Genomic DNA, 14,480 nt, shown 5'->3' on the forward strand with positions numbered 1-14,480 from the left:
TTTGGACACAGCCTTAAACAGAGGAACTGGACAGAATTGAAGCATTTTGCCACTTTGGGACTGAAAGAGGCTTTTGACTTGAGGGGGAAATCTGGGTTGTGGATACATTTGTGCGAGAGTGTGCGATTGTGCCAGCACAGGAATGACAAGAGATAAGGAGAACCTGAAAGAAGAAATACGAATGTCTGGATCAACATTTCAGATTGTGGTACACCACAGAGCTGATGTGTTTCTCTGTAATACTCTGAAATAAGGAGCCCCTTCCATGCGAATGCTCCATTCACATCAGGCGTCCTTGAGCAGTCAGAACAGGAAGGAGATGATGGCAAAGGACAGGGTTAAGGTTCAGAGCTTTGCATGTAGAAGGGGCCAGGTTTGATCCTTGATGTCTCCAGGTAGCCTGGGAATGCCTCCTGCCTGAAACTCTAGAGAGCTGCTGCCAGTCAGTGTAGGCAACACTGAGCTAGAGGGACCAGATGGTCTGACTTGGTCCAAGGCAGCTTCCTATGCTCGGAGAACAAATGTTCTGTTGCCCTTTCTTCCAACGTTTGGACCCCCAACAGTCCCAGTGACTGGCTGAGTTTCCTCTCCCAATCCAGCCACTCAGTAGCGACCATTTTGGAGAAGGAAGCGCATGTTCTGTCGCAGGCAGCGCTCTCCTTTGTGCCCGTGGGCCACGAGCAGGCGCCGTACATGTAGCGCTCTCCCATTAAAGCCGAGCGCTGTCACAAGACATCCCCACCTTCCTTCTGTCTCCCGCTCCTCAGAAAAGGCCTCCTGCGCCTTTAAGAGCTGGCGTGGCTTGCTGTAAACAGCGAAAAAGGTGGGATGCGGGGTTGAGGGGTTTTTTTTGCCTGCTGTCTTGTGCACTCCTCTCGCTCGCTCGCTCTGCTCACGTTACCTAACAGATTCCCTGCTCCTTCCTGTGTGCCTTTAGTCCCCCGCCCCACATAATCGCTCCCTTCTTCTTCTTCTTCTTCTTCTTCAGGTTAGTCAGTCAGGGATCCCTGCCTGGCCGTCCCCCTCCCCTCCCTGCTGCTTCCAAGCGAGAAGCTCCTTCCGGGTTAGCAATAATTGCCCCCACCATCATCATCATCACCGTCCCCATCCCCATCATAGCCCAACGCGGGAGCCAGCCAGCCACACACCCTGCAAGAGGAGGAGAGAGAGAGAGAGAGAGAGGCGCGGCGGCAGCTCCCTCCCGGCGGCTGGAGGATGGGAGCGAGAAGCCGAGCCCAGCCAGGAGGCGGCACCAGCCCGAGCAAGCCAGGAGGCTGTGCCGCCGCCTGAGTCTCTCCGTCAGCAGGCAGGCAGGCAGGCGGCGGCGGCGGCTTCTCCTCCTTCTCTTCCTCCTCGCCCGCCGGACCCGAGAGCCGGCGCCAGGAGGAAGGAAGCGGCGGCAGCGGCGGGCATGGAAAGGCAGAGCCCCGCGGCAGCGGGGACGCCCAACCCGGGCAGCCGGGGAGCCGGGGACGGGCACTGCGCCCTGAGCGCCAGCGGGTCGCCGGCAGGCGCCCTGCACCGAGAGGGCAGCCAGGCGGCGGAGCCGGACGAGCTCATCCGCCGAGCGCTGGACTTCAAGAGCCAAGGGGCGCAGTGCTACAAGGAGAAGAAATTCCGGGAAGCCATCGGCAAGTACCACCGGGCGCTGCTGGAGCTGAAGGGGCTGCTGCTGGCCCAGGAGGACCACGGCGACGCCGGCCCCGCGGCCCCCGCCGCCGCCGCCGCCTTGGGCAACCTCACCGGCGAGCAGAGCCGGCTACTGGAGAGCATCGAGATTGACTGTTACAACAGCTTGGCAGGTCAGCGAGCCTCTTTCCCTTTGGAGACCTGTGGAGGGAGACGCGCGCGCGCCACTGCTCTCGGCCAGGCCACGCAGACGGCGCGGTCCATTAACTTTGCGTGGAGAGCAGACCGCGGGGACGGGGGGGGGCGCCGACGGTGGCTGTGGAGATGGGGAGGGGAATGCCGGATCTAGCCGCCGTTTGCAGGTTTGTTAAGGAGATCTAGTGGACCAATGGCAGATGCCGTTCTCCCACCTACCCCGTCCCTGGCAGAATCTTGACTTTGGTGAACGTGGAGGTCACCGCCTCTTTCCATAGGATCAGGAGAGGTACGGAGGTAGCCAGCCTCTCCAAGGGGTCTTAGAGGGCGTCCGCCAGGCAGGCAACGGCAAACGATACGCACTGTCGGCTCAGGGGCTGACAGGTAGTTCTCTCAGGTCTCCTTTCTGTGTGGCCTCTGCCTCTAACCTTGCTTGTTACGAACAGCCAGAAAGCACAGGAGCTGCTATGAGAACCTGCTAGTAACTCGATCAAGCAGCTGATGTAGGCGGAACTTCCACAAAGGAAAATAAGCCGCCAGATAGGTCCCTGCCCTGAGGACCCTCCATTTAAATGCTAGCAGCAGGGGAAATTTCAGCGGGAGGGAAGACAGAGGCAAGGACAAGAGGAGAAAACTCTCTTGTCTTGTGGCACCATAAAGACTCACGGATTTCTCCTGGCAGAGGCTTTCGTGGAGGACAGCCTGCTTTGTCAGATGCCTGAAGTGTTGTCCTCAGGATAGCTAGATAGCTAGATATCTGTTGACTGTGACTAATACTTCACGCATCTGCCAAAGTGGGCTGGCTTCCAGGAAATCTTAAACCATAATAAATCTGTTAGGGCCCCTCCAGACTGGTGGTTTTTTTGTTGTTTTGCAGGTGTGTTCTGCAAGATGTCGTTGAGGCAACAATAGGACATTAGTGGTGGGTTGACTGGGCTGTCCACACATCATTCCACATTATTAGTTCTGTGGTGCTTCCCAAATGTTATTGACATCCAGAGGGAAGCTCTTTGAAATAGAGCAACAAACGCAGGACAAAAACAATGTCGGATCATTCATTATATGAAATGTTACAGGGTTTCATCAGGAAGCTACAGGACATGCACTGATTGGAAATGAAGCAGTATGTCCACCCCAGAACTTTTGCAGGCACAAACACAGTATTGAAAACAGGATTGCGTGTAAGCGCCCCAATACCACCATGAACACAAATCATCATATAGGCACGATACCAAGGATATCTGGAGGGCCCTTAGTCCTTAAGGCACTTGCGTTTATTTGTGGTTGGTGCTGTTTTAGCAGCTGACACAGCTACCCCTGTAGTACGAATGCAGTCCAGTGGCAGCATCTGTCTATCTATCTGTCTGTCTAAAAACACAAAAATGGGGAGAGAGGAGAGCTCAGCAGGGGTGGCGTGCATTTTAGAAGAGTGTGAGCTACTTATCTTATAGCAATGGAGGAGTGGGGAGGGCATGCTGCTTGTCCAAGGGGAAGTTTTCCCTTCCTGCCCCGCTTTGTCGTTTCCTATGTTGCAGCTGTGGTGTAATTTGTGTTAGAAGACTAAGAGGTTAAGCCAGAGGATTCAGTAAAGAAGAGAAATGGGAAGGAATTTTCACAAGGGGGGGGGAGAGGAATATTTTCATAACTGTGTTGGGAGGGGAGGGGAGAGGAGGAGAGGGTGCAGCATTCTGCAGATCTCTCTTTAAAAGCAGCAAACTCAACAACAGCTATGACTAGCAGTGTTCTAACTCTTAATGTTCTGTAGGATTAATAAGAGCTGTGACAACAAACCATAATGCAGCGGGTTAGCATTTGTGTTCCTTATGTCTTTCCAGAGCTATGTAAAAATCTACACGCAGTTCTGTGGGGCATCTAATTTGATGACAGGACCCTTAATGTGCTTTCAGTCCTTGGACCTTGTATATTTCCTCTGTCTGCTTCCTGCAATTGTTTTACCATAGCTTCAGTTCAGTAGTTTGGCAGGAGGAATACAGAGAGAGAGAGAGAGAGAGAGAGTTGTCCTAGGATCAGTGATTATCACATTTGTTTTTGTTTTTAAAAACTGTACATGTAAAAGGTTGGTTAAATTTTAATTTGTACTGGTTGTGAGGCACCTATAGGAACTGGCGGCCAATCCTGGATGTGTAGAAAAGAATAAATTGAATTGCAATATTGGTCAGAGTAAATGTTGGTGTGCAATTATGGTGAAGAGCCTTGTGCAATTTGAAAGCTTTGAGGAATCTCCACATATTTAAAAAGCCTCCATTTTCATTTCCTATTCACCCTGTCACCCACAATATGCCGCTAGTGACTAGAACAGTATAGCAGTTAAGAGCATGAGCTGTGAACAAGGAGAGTCTGGGTTCAAATATCACCATAGTTATGAAAGGGGCATTTGGTAAGCCCCTCATTCTCTTGGCACAGTCTCTTTCTGTTGGCAGTATGGAGAAATAGTGGCCTACCTTACAGGGCTATTGTTCTTCAAATACTTGAAGTGCTTTCAATGTTCAAAATGCTGTGTGGATGCTATCATATCTTTTCAACATCACTGCATTACATTTGATATTGCCAGCTGCTTGAGTACAGTACTTGTGAAGGTGGTGAGGAGAGAAATGGTTGAGAGAGAGCATATATTGAACGAATTTTCGCATTCTGTTCCTGCAGTAGTTACTCAAAATTGTAGACTTAAAGTGAGAGCTTTGCCCAAAAAGAGTGGTTGCTTGGTACCAAAACTGACCTTAACTCTGTGTGTGCATGTGAGTTAATGCATATGCACTCTCATACAATGGAGAGATAATTATTTAAGCAATTTCATATGCAAGTTTCTCTTTCTTGTCTTGACCTCTTTTGTAAGCTTTTAATTACTTGTTTAATTAAATATCTGCTCTGAATGTTTAAGAAGCATCAAACACTTTTGTGTGCAGAAGAGTGCTACAGCCTTATAAAAAGGATGTCAGTTGCTCTCCATTTACAGATTTGCTTTTGTACTGTATGTAAGGCATGTGATTCTTAACAACCAAAAATGACCATCATGATGAAGAGCTATGGGATAGCTAAGACTGGTTAGAAGCAGCACATAGCACTTAGAGTAGTGGAAATACAAATGGAAAACCCTGTCAAGAGAGGGTCCGCTGAATGAGAGAGTTATGTCCTGCTCCTATGAGCTACAATAGCTGAGAGTGGCACAGATCCAAAGGTCTGGCAATAGGTTTCCTACCGTGAGATGAAAAGGCAGGTCACTGCCATGTTGTGCTCGCCAGTGTAATCCAGGCCTGCCCTGTGCAGTAGCATCCTTCACACTCTTATGAGCAGTTCTTCCTGTCCAATTCTTAAGTGGCCCCCTCTGAGTTTTTTCCTCCTGCCTACAGGAACTCTGGAGAAAGGCACAATTTCTCCTAGTAAGGGATCTTCCCTCCGCTTCAGGTATAGAATTACACTTTGCATTTACAGGATGGAGATGTGAGAAAGCCAAGAATTATGAGACGCTCTTTTGCTTCTTGCACAGCTGCTTTTTGCCTCGGTATGCTTTTAAATCGGGTATGATTGATCTCCATACATCTAATGACTGCTTCGCATATGCATGTACTCACTGCTGAACAAGTGAAGAGCCACTATTGAGAAGGATTGTGTCTGAATGTTGGCAGATGACATGCAAGCTCTATCTGTGGTGTTTGATCTGCAGCAGCTTTTTCATGCATCCAAGCCCTCCTGTGACGTTGCAGTTCAACATGTATGTGCGAACTCCCCCTTGAGCTATAATGTCGAAACTGGTTTGCTTGCAATGAAAGCCGCAATTAGCCTCTTTTAAAACACATCTTACGATTCTGTGAGATATGGCTTCTTTTCATCCAACATACATTTTTGGCTATAGCGGAACATTTCTATAATGAATTTCAAATGACATTGAGTTCCCCTCCCCTCCCCATTCTTTATATTTACGTATGCTCCAACAATGGTATCCTCATCCAAGACTAATTCTGCCTTTTTTGTGAAAAAAAGGGGGAAAGCAACTGTACATACATTGATTTGTTTCCATCTCACATTGTACTTCATACTTATAGATTGTCAGGACTATGGCGTTAATAATTCAGCAAATGCTGAAGTGCTCCCTAGTTTTGAAAAATAGATAAAAAATATCTGCATGATCATCAATATAGAGATGTCAATCAAACAGATCTGGAATGGCAAAGACTGGGTGATGTTTTGGCAACACTGGTAGTCTTTCTGCTGAGCTTGCAAGTTCCCTTGCTGAAAATGTCTGCCTGGATGCTTGGAACTGTTTTGCATCACAATAGCAGCATATGATACAATGTGCTATTTCTGATTGTTGTATGCCTTTGATATTGCCCTTTCCAGATTTTACTACAACAAAGGAAGAATGCATTTCTTCCACTTTCCTAGATGTTCCTACAGAGCTTGATGACTTGGAGTTGCTGCAATTATGCACAATGTGCATTCATTCACAGATGTTTATGAGCACATCATTTTGTGTGCAAGACAAGTGGGACAACTATGTGTGTCTTCCTTTTGATACCAATCACACGGTAGTACATATTCTTGTATATCAGGTGCAGGGGAGGATGGTGGTGTCTGATCATAATGGTAAGAATGCTTTCAAAACTGTGTAAAGATACCCTTTGTCCTGACCTGCACTATCCTATCCAGGTCTGTTCCATTGATTCTGACATCTTAGTACCTCTGACAGTCATAGCTCTTCTGAATGCACCAAACTGCCTTCCTGCATAGCTTGACATTCCAAGTCACTTTGCAATGTCAGTGCAACACTATCAGCTTGTTAGAGGACACCATAATTAACCTTAGCAGCAAGGGCAGTCTCATCCACAAATCACAGGAACATAGATATACATTGACGCTAATGAGACTAAATTAGCTGACATCCAAATAGCCTGGCATAATTTATTTGTGGGTCAGGCCAACAGTGTTTCACTTGTGACTGCTCCATACCTTATAAAATTTGTCTGGAACAGATGAACCCCTGCCGCTGAACTGCACTGACTTCAAAACAGTGTTTAAAGGGAGCTTTTATGGTGCCTTTGATATACATGGCATATCAAAATTGTCAAACACACACAAAATGTCAGGGTATTGTCTAATTTCTGGTTCTAGAAGCCCCCCTTTTCCGGGGGGACAGAGTTTACGTACCAATGGTGTCCAGTAGGAGGGAAAAAGAGTGAGGAGATGGCTGCTTGGAGAGTGCCCTACAGCTAAATACACTTCTAAGGATGTAAAATAGGGAACACTTCTCATCTGCCTCTCCTAGAAGCAGGTGATGTTGCTCACACTCACACTTAATTCATTAAAGAAGATGAGATGAGCAGAGTGACCATGGAACTCTTTGGGCTGGGGAAAGCAGGTACCACGAAGCTCATCCTCACCTCTGTTTTCCTTCCCCTGCTGTCCCACTGTAGTGCCTGTACTCTCATCATTGCACATTTGTTTATTGCCATATGGAAGGAAGTCCTGTGGGTATTTCCATATGCCCTTAAAGAATCTCAACAATGTTCAGCTGAAGAAGTTGCCCGTTTGGTTTTCTGTGTAATATATATGGACTTGGGAGAGACCTGGATTCAAACCTCAAGTCAGGTTTGTGATCGGTATCGCCACATACCAAAGCAGTGGCTTGCTGAAACTGTGAGGGCAGACCCTGTGAAACTTTCATGTGCAGCCTAGTCCTATGCATGTTCACTCAGAAGAAACCTTACTTCCATAGACTAAATGGACTTACTTCCATGTATTTATGTACAGGTTTGCAGCCTTAGGCACTTAACCCTGTAATTAAGTACCATGACTTCAATGGGCCTTATGAGCAACTACCCACGTGAGATAATTTTTTAGAGTCTTCTAGTTCCTGAGCCTTCCAACACTCTGGACTCAAACACAAGATAATTTAACACAGATTACCTGCCCCCTAATGCCTTTAAGTCATAAGACACTGTACCTATTTCAACCTTTCCATGCGCGTGTATGAGTGAAGGAAGGATTCTAATATATGTTAATGACGTTGGCCCAGTTCGCGTGTAACACCAAGTCAAACGATGGCTAAGCATGAATGAGCAAGCATGCGGGTAATCAGAGGGGAAACTGTGGCCATTTTGCTCCTCCTCCAGTCCTGCTGCTGCCATGTTACCCAGAGCTAAGCCATGGTTTGGTTTAGCATGCCATCCAAACCTGAGCTCATAGTTGTCTCCTCCAGACAAACCACCAGCGGTCAGCCATGAACCAACATTGGCTACAGATTGCAGTTTGTTTGGACTGAGACAAACCATGAGCCTGAGTCTGAATATACTGCTAAGTCAGACCATGGCTTTGTTCCAAGGAATGTGGCTGAAGAGGGACCAGGAAAGGAGTACCTGCCCGCTTGCTCATTCACACCTAGACATGGTTTGACTTAGCATTATGTGCGAATCAGGCCTATAAGTGTGGAATCAGGGACTTAGATTCTTTTGGATTCAGTATCATAATGTATAAAGAGAAATGCTGCTGAATGTGCTTTCTTAGACAGACATGTTTCTCTTTTATAGCAGCTGTAGTTCATATCCAAGCTGCTATCTCCCCAGTGATTTGCAACAGTTTAACTGTTGAAGTTGGTTTTGTGTACACGTTCTCTAGGGAAGTCAGAGTAACACAGCAATACCAGCCATCCTGGAGCCGTGGAACAGAGGTGGCGGATAAGCATCCTCATGTGTAAACAACCATTCCTACCTGCTGTGATGTTAAAGCATTTCAGTCTGCTTGATGTGAGGGCAACTATTTTGTTCCTAGGACTATTCATTTCCAATGTAACAGACAGATACTCTGGACACCTCAAGCCAGAAGTCACTACGCCATCACTTTCTTGACACCAATGTATCATAGCCATGAGCCTGTGCTCTCTCAGCAGCTAAATCAAAAGCACAAGAATATATTTGAAACCAAAGCTAATGTACCCACACCATCAACCACTCCTACTGTAGCCCTGGCTATTCTCCTGCCACTCACCAATCCTGATGCTGCTTGTTGCTGAGGCCCTGAAGGTGCACATGGAAGGCGCCAGTGGCATGCCGTGATGATGTCACAGAACTCAGTCCACATCTCCTCTCACACATAACGCAAAAGGAAAGACCCCACAGCACCTCCCCTACTACCGGTACCTATGGCCCAGGGTCTGGGAGGCCTGCAGGTACTACTCAGGAACAGGCTCTGAATCCTGCTGCAGTACCAAGGATACCAAGTAGACAATATGCAGGATGCTGTATACAACATGTTTGTGTTAGCGTATGTGGGAGGAGATCACACTTTTTGCAAGGGAAAGTCAGAGATGGAGGCTGCAGCAAGGTCAAAGGAGGCAATGCTGTGATCTGGCCGGTAGCGATACAGTGTGGAAACAGGGGATGTGGAAGTGAGTCCAGTAGCCAGTATAGCACATGATAACCTGGTTCAGTTGATTGCCTAACTCCCTCATGTCCCAGGTTGCCTTCCATTTTGCCCAGCCCCCTCCAATCCATACAGGAAGGAGGACACTGAGCATTTGGGACCTCTCCCTTTACTCTTGCTGTTGTTCCAGTGGTAAGATAATGGGTAGGATGCAGACACTTTGCCATTTGAGGATTCTGTGGACTTACCATGGTGTGCCATATCTTGAAGACATCTGAGATGAGTAACAAGGGGTGGGTGGGTTGCCTCAACAGCTTGGGACAAAGCTACTTGAAGGCCCATCTCCTCTTGTGTGAATCTGCCTGTCCTGTAAGATGAGCTATTGTGCCCCTCTTGCGTGTGCCATTGCCTTATACAAAAAGATTGGTGGCAACACATGAGAGGGCTGTCTCTGTGGCGGCACCCTGTATGTGGAACTCCCTGCCCCAAGAGGTTAGGTTGTCTTCCTTTTTATTTGTGCTCCATTCCTTTTAAAACGAGCTTTTGTTTCCGTCGCTGCTTAATTTATTGATTGCGAGTGCTTCTCTTTATGCCTTTACTTTTTGCTGCTGTTTTGATTTTGAGAATTTGCATTCTAGTGCTTGGATAACTCTTTTGTTTACGTTTGCACTTCTGCTGTAAGCCAGTTTGAGTAACTTATTTGTGGAAAGGGTAAGCGGGGTATACATTTTTTAAATAAAGAAAGCCAAATAAATATTTGCCAACCCATCCTAAGAATGAAGAGTCACAGGTTTTATTGTACCAGTTGTGGAGTAACAGTGCAATCCTAACCATGTCTACTCAGAAGTATGTCCTATTGAACTCAGTGGGGCTTTATCCCAGGTCAGTGGGGTGAGGACTGCAGCCTAAGTTCTGATTGCCTGAAAGAGGAATGGGGATTGCCACTGTTTTGTGTTTTAGGGCCTCTGTTTTGAAAACTACATGGCTTAGGTCCAGGCTATTTGTCAGACCGTATCTCCCTATATGAACCTGCCCGGGCCCTGAGATCTTCAGGAGAGACCCTTCTCATGATCCCAACACCATCACAAGTGCGACTGGTGGGGACACGAGATAGGGCCTTTTCGGTGGCTGCCCCTAGGCTCTGGAACTCCCTCCCTAGGGAGGCAAGAATGGCCTCCTCTGTGCAGTCTTTCCGCCGACAGCTAAAGACTTTTTTCTTCCGGCAGACCTTTGGAACGGAAGGCTTTAAGGGTAGTGACTGAAGAGGATGCTGTATGTTATTGTTTTACTTGTATGCTCCTAAACTGGGTTGCAGTATTTTAAGAGTAATTGGTTTTAACATCTTAATAGTTTAATCCTGTTTTAATGCTGATTTTATATGTTTATGTTTTATATTTTTATAGGTTCTTAATGATATGTACTTATTTTTATCTGGAAGCCGCCTTGAGTTCCAGTTTGGAAAAAGGGCGGGGTATAAATAAAGATAATAATAATAATAATAATGGCAGAAAGCAGTGTAACAGCTGCAGCTTTCTCCATCACTGCGTGCCCACCCTGTCATGCTGGGAAAAACCACACCTATTACATTTCTGTCAAGCAGCTTTCAAAGGCAGAGGAATCCTGCTAGAATGCAAGCAGGGCAACTTTGCAGAAGAACAACTGGATTCTTGCTGGCTGCTGCTGCTGCTGCTGCTGCTGTAGGCCTCACTTCTGGTCCTCAAGGCATGGCCTGGGGAAGATCCTTGCCTCTGCCTGTGTTGGAGGGCTGTCTGGCTACCTGTGGAGAGATGAGAACAAAAAGATGGGGGACGGACGCACAACGGGGAGCAGCTAAGCGTCCATTGACAGTGACTGGGTGCTTGTTGACTGGCAAATGGAGAAAGGCTGCCATCAGTTAAGTGCTTTTCCATTCCATGTGCTCAGCCAAGCTCCCCACTTTCTCAGTGAGTTATGCACTCAACTAATAGCCCCTGCCCCAATCTCTGCCTTAAGGCAGTCTTCCCCAACCAGTGTGCCTCCAGATGTTGTTGGACCACAACTCCCATCAGCCTCAACCAGCATTGCCAATGGTCAGGAAAGATGGGAGTTGTGGTCCAACAACATCTGGAGGCACACTGGTTGGGAAAGGCTGCCTTAAGGGCTCACTTGTTAGGAGAAATAATGCTATTATTAAGACCATACGCTAGCATTTTGTTTCTAGTTACTATTTGTTTTGCTGCTATGTAGAGAGGAAGCAGATCCTCTGTGGTGCAGAGTGGTAAGTGGCAGTAACACAGCCAAAAGCTCTGCTCACGGCCGGAGTTCAATTCCAACGGAAGGAGGAAGTTGAATCTCCGGTAAAAGGGGTCGAGGTCCACTCAGCCTTCCATCCATCCGTGGTCGGTAAAATGAGTACCCGGCATATGCTGGGGGGAAAAGAAAGGCCGGGGAAGGAACTGGCAATCCCACCCCATATATACGTTCTGCCTAGTAAACGTCGCAAGACGTCACCCTAAGAGTCGGAAACGACTCGCACTATAAGTGCGGGGACACCTTTACCTTTAGAGAGGAAGCTGTCCATCCAGTATTGTTGACGCTGACTGGCAACAACTCTCTAGGGCTTCAGGCAGGCTGACTCCCCCAGCCCTACCTGGAGATACTGGGGATTGAACCTGGGACCTTCTGCATGCAGAGCATGCATTCTAACCCTGAGCTATGGCTTTTCCCCTTGAGCTCCAACCTTTCTTCCCTGGTTCTGGCCTGCAAGGTAAACTACATCATGTAGAGTTTGGGCAGTAATAATAACAAGTAGAGTGCAGTGCTGCTTGGTGTTCATCAACCAAGTTGGCTCTCTTCTCCGTTGCCTTACTCAGTGCATGTTGGAAGCTCACTTGGATTTGCCCAGTAAGTCCCCTCTTTCTTCAAGCTACGTATTTACATTGTCTCCTGTTCTGCTGTCAGAACAGTCTCCCCATATTCCAGGAGGGAATGTTTGCTGTGCGCACATTGGGGTGCTTACGAGAGGAGGAGGAGGTTCAGAGTGCGGGCTCCTCCTCCTCCCTTGCACCCCTTCTGTGGGGTGCCTTGTCTTTGCAGGACAATTGCAGCAATGATGTATGGAGTCCTGAAGCAGACTTTATCTAAGGCAGCAGTAGCCAATGTGGCGCTCTCCAGAAGTTTTGGACTACAGCTCCAATCAGCCCCAACCAGCATTGTCAACAGCCAGGGATGATGATGATGATAGGACTCGTAGCCCACAACATCTGGAGGGCACCACATTGGCTACTCCTGTTGTAAGGACACATTATTCACCTGACTTTCCTACTTTGTTGTTAGCCTTGACTGTTTGTTTGCTGCTGCAGAAACCAACCTTTGTCCTACATCCTGCTCAATCAATCAAAAGGCATCTATAGTTCAAAATGATGCAATCCCATGCCACACTGCTCAATATATGTTCCCCTTTTTAAGTTTATGTAATCCAAGTCCTATGCTATGATTAGCTTCTGGGTTAGCAGGAATCCTATCCTCTAGTTTGTGCTCTGGAAAGTGCATAGCAGGGGAGGAGGTGAGAGACAATTCTTGGGGGTTCTCCACTGACTCCCATGGAAATGTTTTTTTTTACTTACACAGCTGATTTCTTTGGCATTGCAATATGCAGACATGGGAGGCAGGAGTGAGCCCTGGGTGAGCACATTATTCCAGATAGGATCCATTGTTTCTTGCCACACACTTAACAATGCCTGCACTAGCAGTCTCCCTCTGGCATAGGGGTTACACCATTGGTAATGTGGCACCAGTGCAATAGAATCATAGAGTTGGATGGGGCCTATAAGGTCATCGATTGAGTCCAACCTCCTGCTTCATGCAGGAATCCAACCGAAAGCATACCCAACAGCTGACTGTGCAGCTGCCTCTTGAAGGCCCAGTGTTGGAGAGCCCATCTCCTCCCTAGGTCATTGGTTCCATTGTCGTACTGCTCTAGTAGTTAGGATGTAACTATATGTAAATTCTGTTTTACTTGAAGAAGATTTGAAAAATACTGCGGGCACAACTTGTTGGAAGTTAATCAATTCCCACTGAAATGGAGCTGTGCCAGAGACTGCGGCCTTACCTTTGTTGGACAAAGAGAGGCTCCAGATTCAAACAACCTGTTTTATCAGTATTCAGTCATCTATACAGTCACCACCTCCTAGAAGGAGGACCAAGCTGTCACACTTCCCACAAAAAAGATCTTCACAGCTTGTCCAAAATATTGTGGCCATGGAGTTCATGTTGGACCCTCCATTCTATCACATGATGGGAAGGAGGAGGGACAGGCCATCTGACTCAACCTTGAGTATGGGAAATGCAGTTAATCTCAGCTTCAGTGCAGACTCATGAACTCGTACAGGTTTTCAGTGGCCAAATTAAAGCAAGCAAAGCTAACTGCTCAGCAGCTAGATTTGATAAGCCACTGATAGGGTTTTCTCCCCAATGCTGGAAAGTCTTGAGCAACATTTCCAGAAGAAGAGAAAAGAACCCTGGAGCAGTGCCTCGGTGAAAATCTGAGGCGCTTGCAATGCTGTTCCCAAGATACAGTCAGTGCTAGGTCCCCAGAGTGTACCAACCAAAGAACAGATCGGGCTATTCCTGCCAAACATCTACTTGGCAGCATCTAAGACATACAGTTTAAAAACTACTCTCCTACAGTATACTCATATTTCCAGCAATGGTGCTTAATTTCCAGGAAACCCTATACAACCTGTATATATAGCTACCCAAAGAAGCTTAGAAATCCCTTGCATCAGTGAGGAAGTCATTTTAACCGACTTGACTTTCTCTCATTGATTATTGGGGGCTACTACGAAAGGCTTAGGATTTTGAGGTCCTCTCCCACCATTTATGGCATAGCCTGGCAATAGCAACACTGAGAGCTCCGTGACCAGAGGATTGTTCTAGAGTTAAGAGTAGACCATGGCCCTGCTCACACATCTGTAACCAGCCCTTGGCCTGAGCTGGTGTACTGTTGGACTGCTTATATCATATTGATGTTGGTTAATCCAGTTTAAATGGCTTCAACTGTATCATTTTTTAATAAGTACTAGAACAAAAAGTGTTATGGCTGCCTCTCCACTGATCAGACATCTTAGCTCCCTGCAGAGGTTGCAGCATAAAGTACACACACGTGTAGGCTCCATTTATATCTTTGGATGAACAAACAGAGGCACAATCCTGCTTCCCCACCCAGTCTATATATGCATTTGCATCCCCACATATGTCACATGGACAGGGCATTTGAAACCTGTCTTTGCAGCCTTGGAATC

At 47.2% G+C, this 14,480-nt stretch overlaps 1 protein-coding gene across 1 annotated transcript in view; it reads left to right on the forward strand.

The window, feature by feature from the left end:
* The first annotated feature begins 862 nt into the window (after nucleotides 1-862).
* The window catches only part of TTC9 (tetratricopeptide repeat domain 9), a 38,734-nt gene continuing 25,116 nt past the window's right edge, over nucleotides 863-14,480 (forward strand). The window contains exon 1 of the mRNA XM_061611169.1: nucleotides 863-1,802. Coding sequence (XP_061467153.1) covers nucleotides 1,412-1,802 — 391 coding nt within the window. The 5' untranslated portion in view covers nucleotides 863-1,411. The remainder of the gene's footprint in view (nucleotides 1,803-14,480) is intronic.

Source organism: Rhineura floridana, chromosome 2 (assembly GCF_030035675.1).
Source record: "Rhineura floridana isolate rRhiFlo1 chromosome 2, rRhiFlo1.hap2, whole genome shotgun sequence".
In the NCBI taxonomy this organism is placed as follows: Eukaryota; Metazoa; Chordata; class Lepidosauria; order Squamata; family Rhineuridae; genus Rhineura; species Rhineura floridana.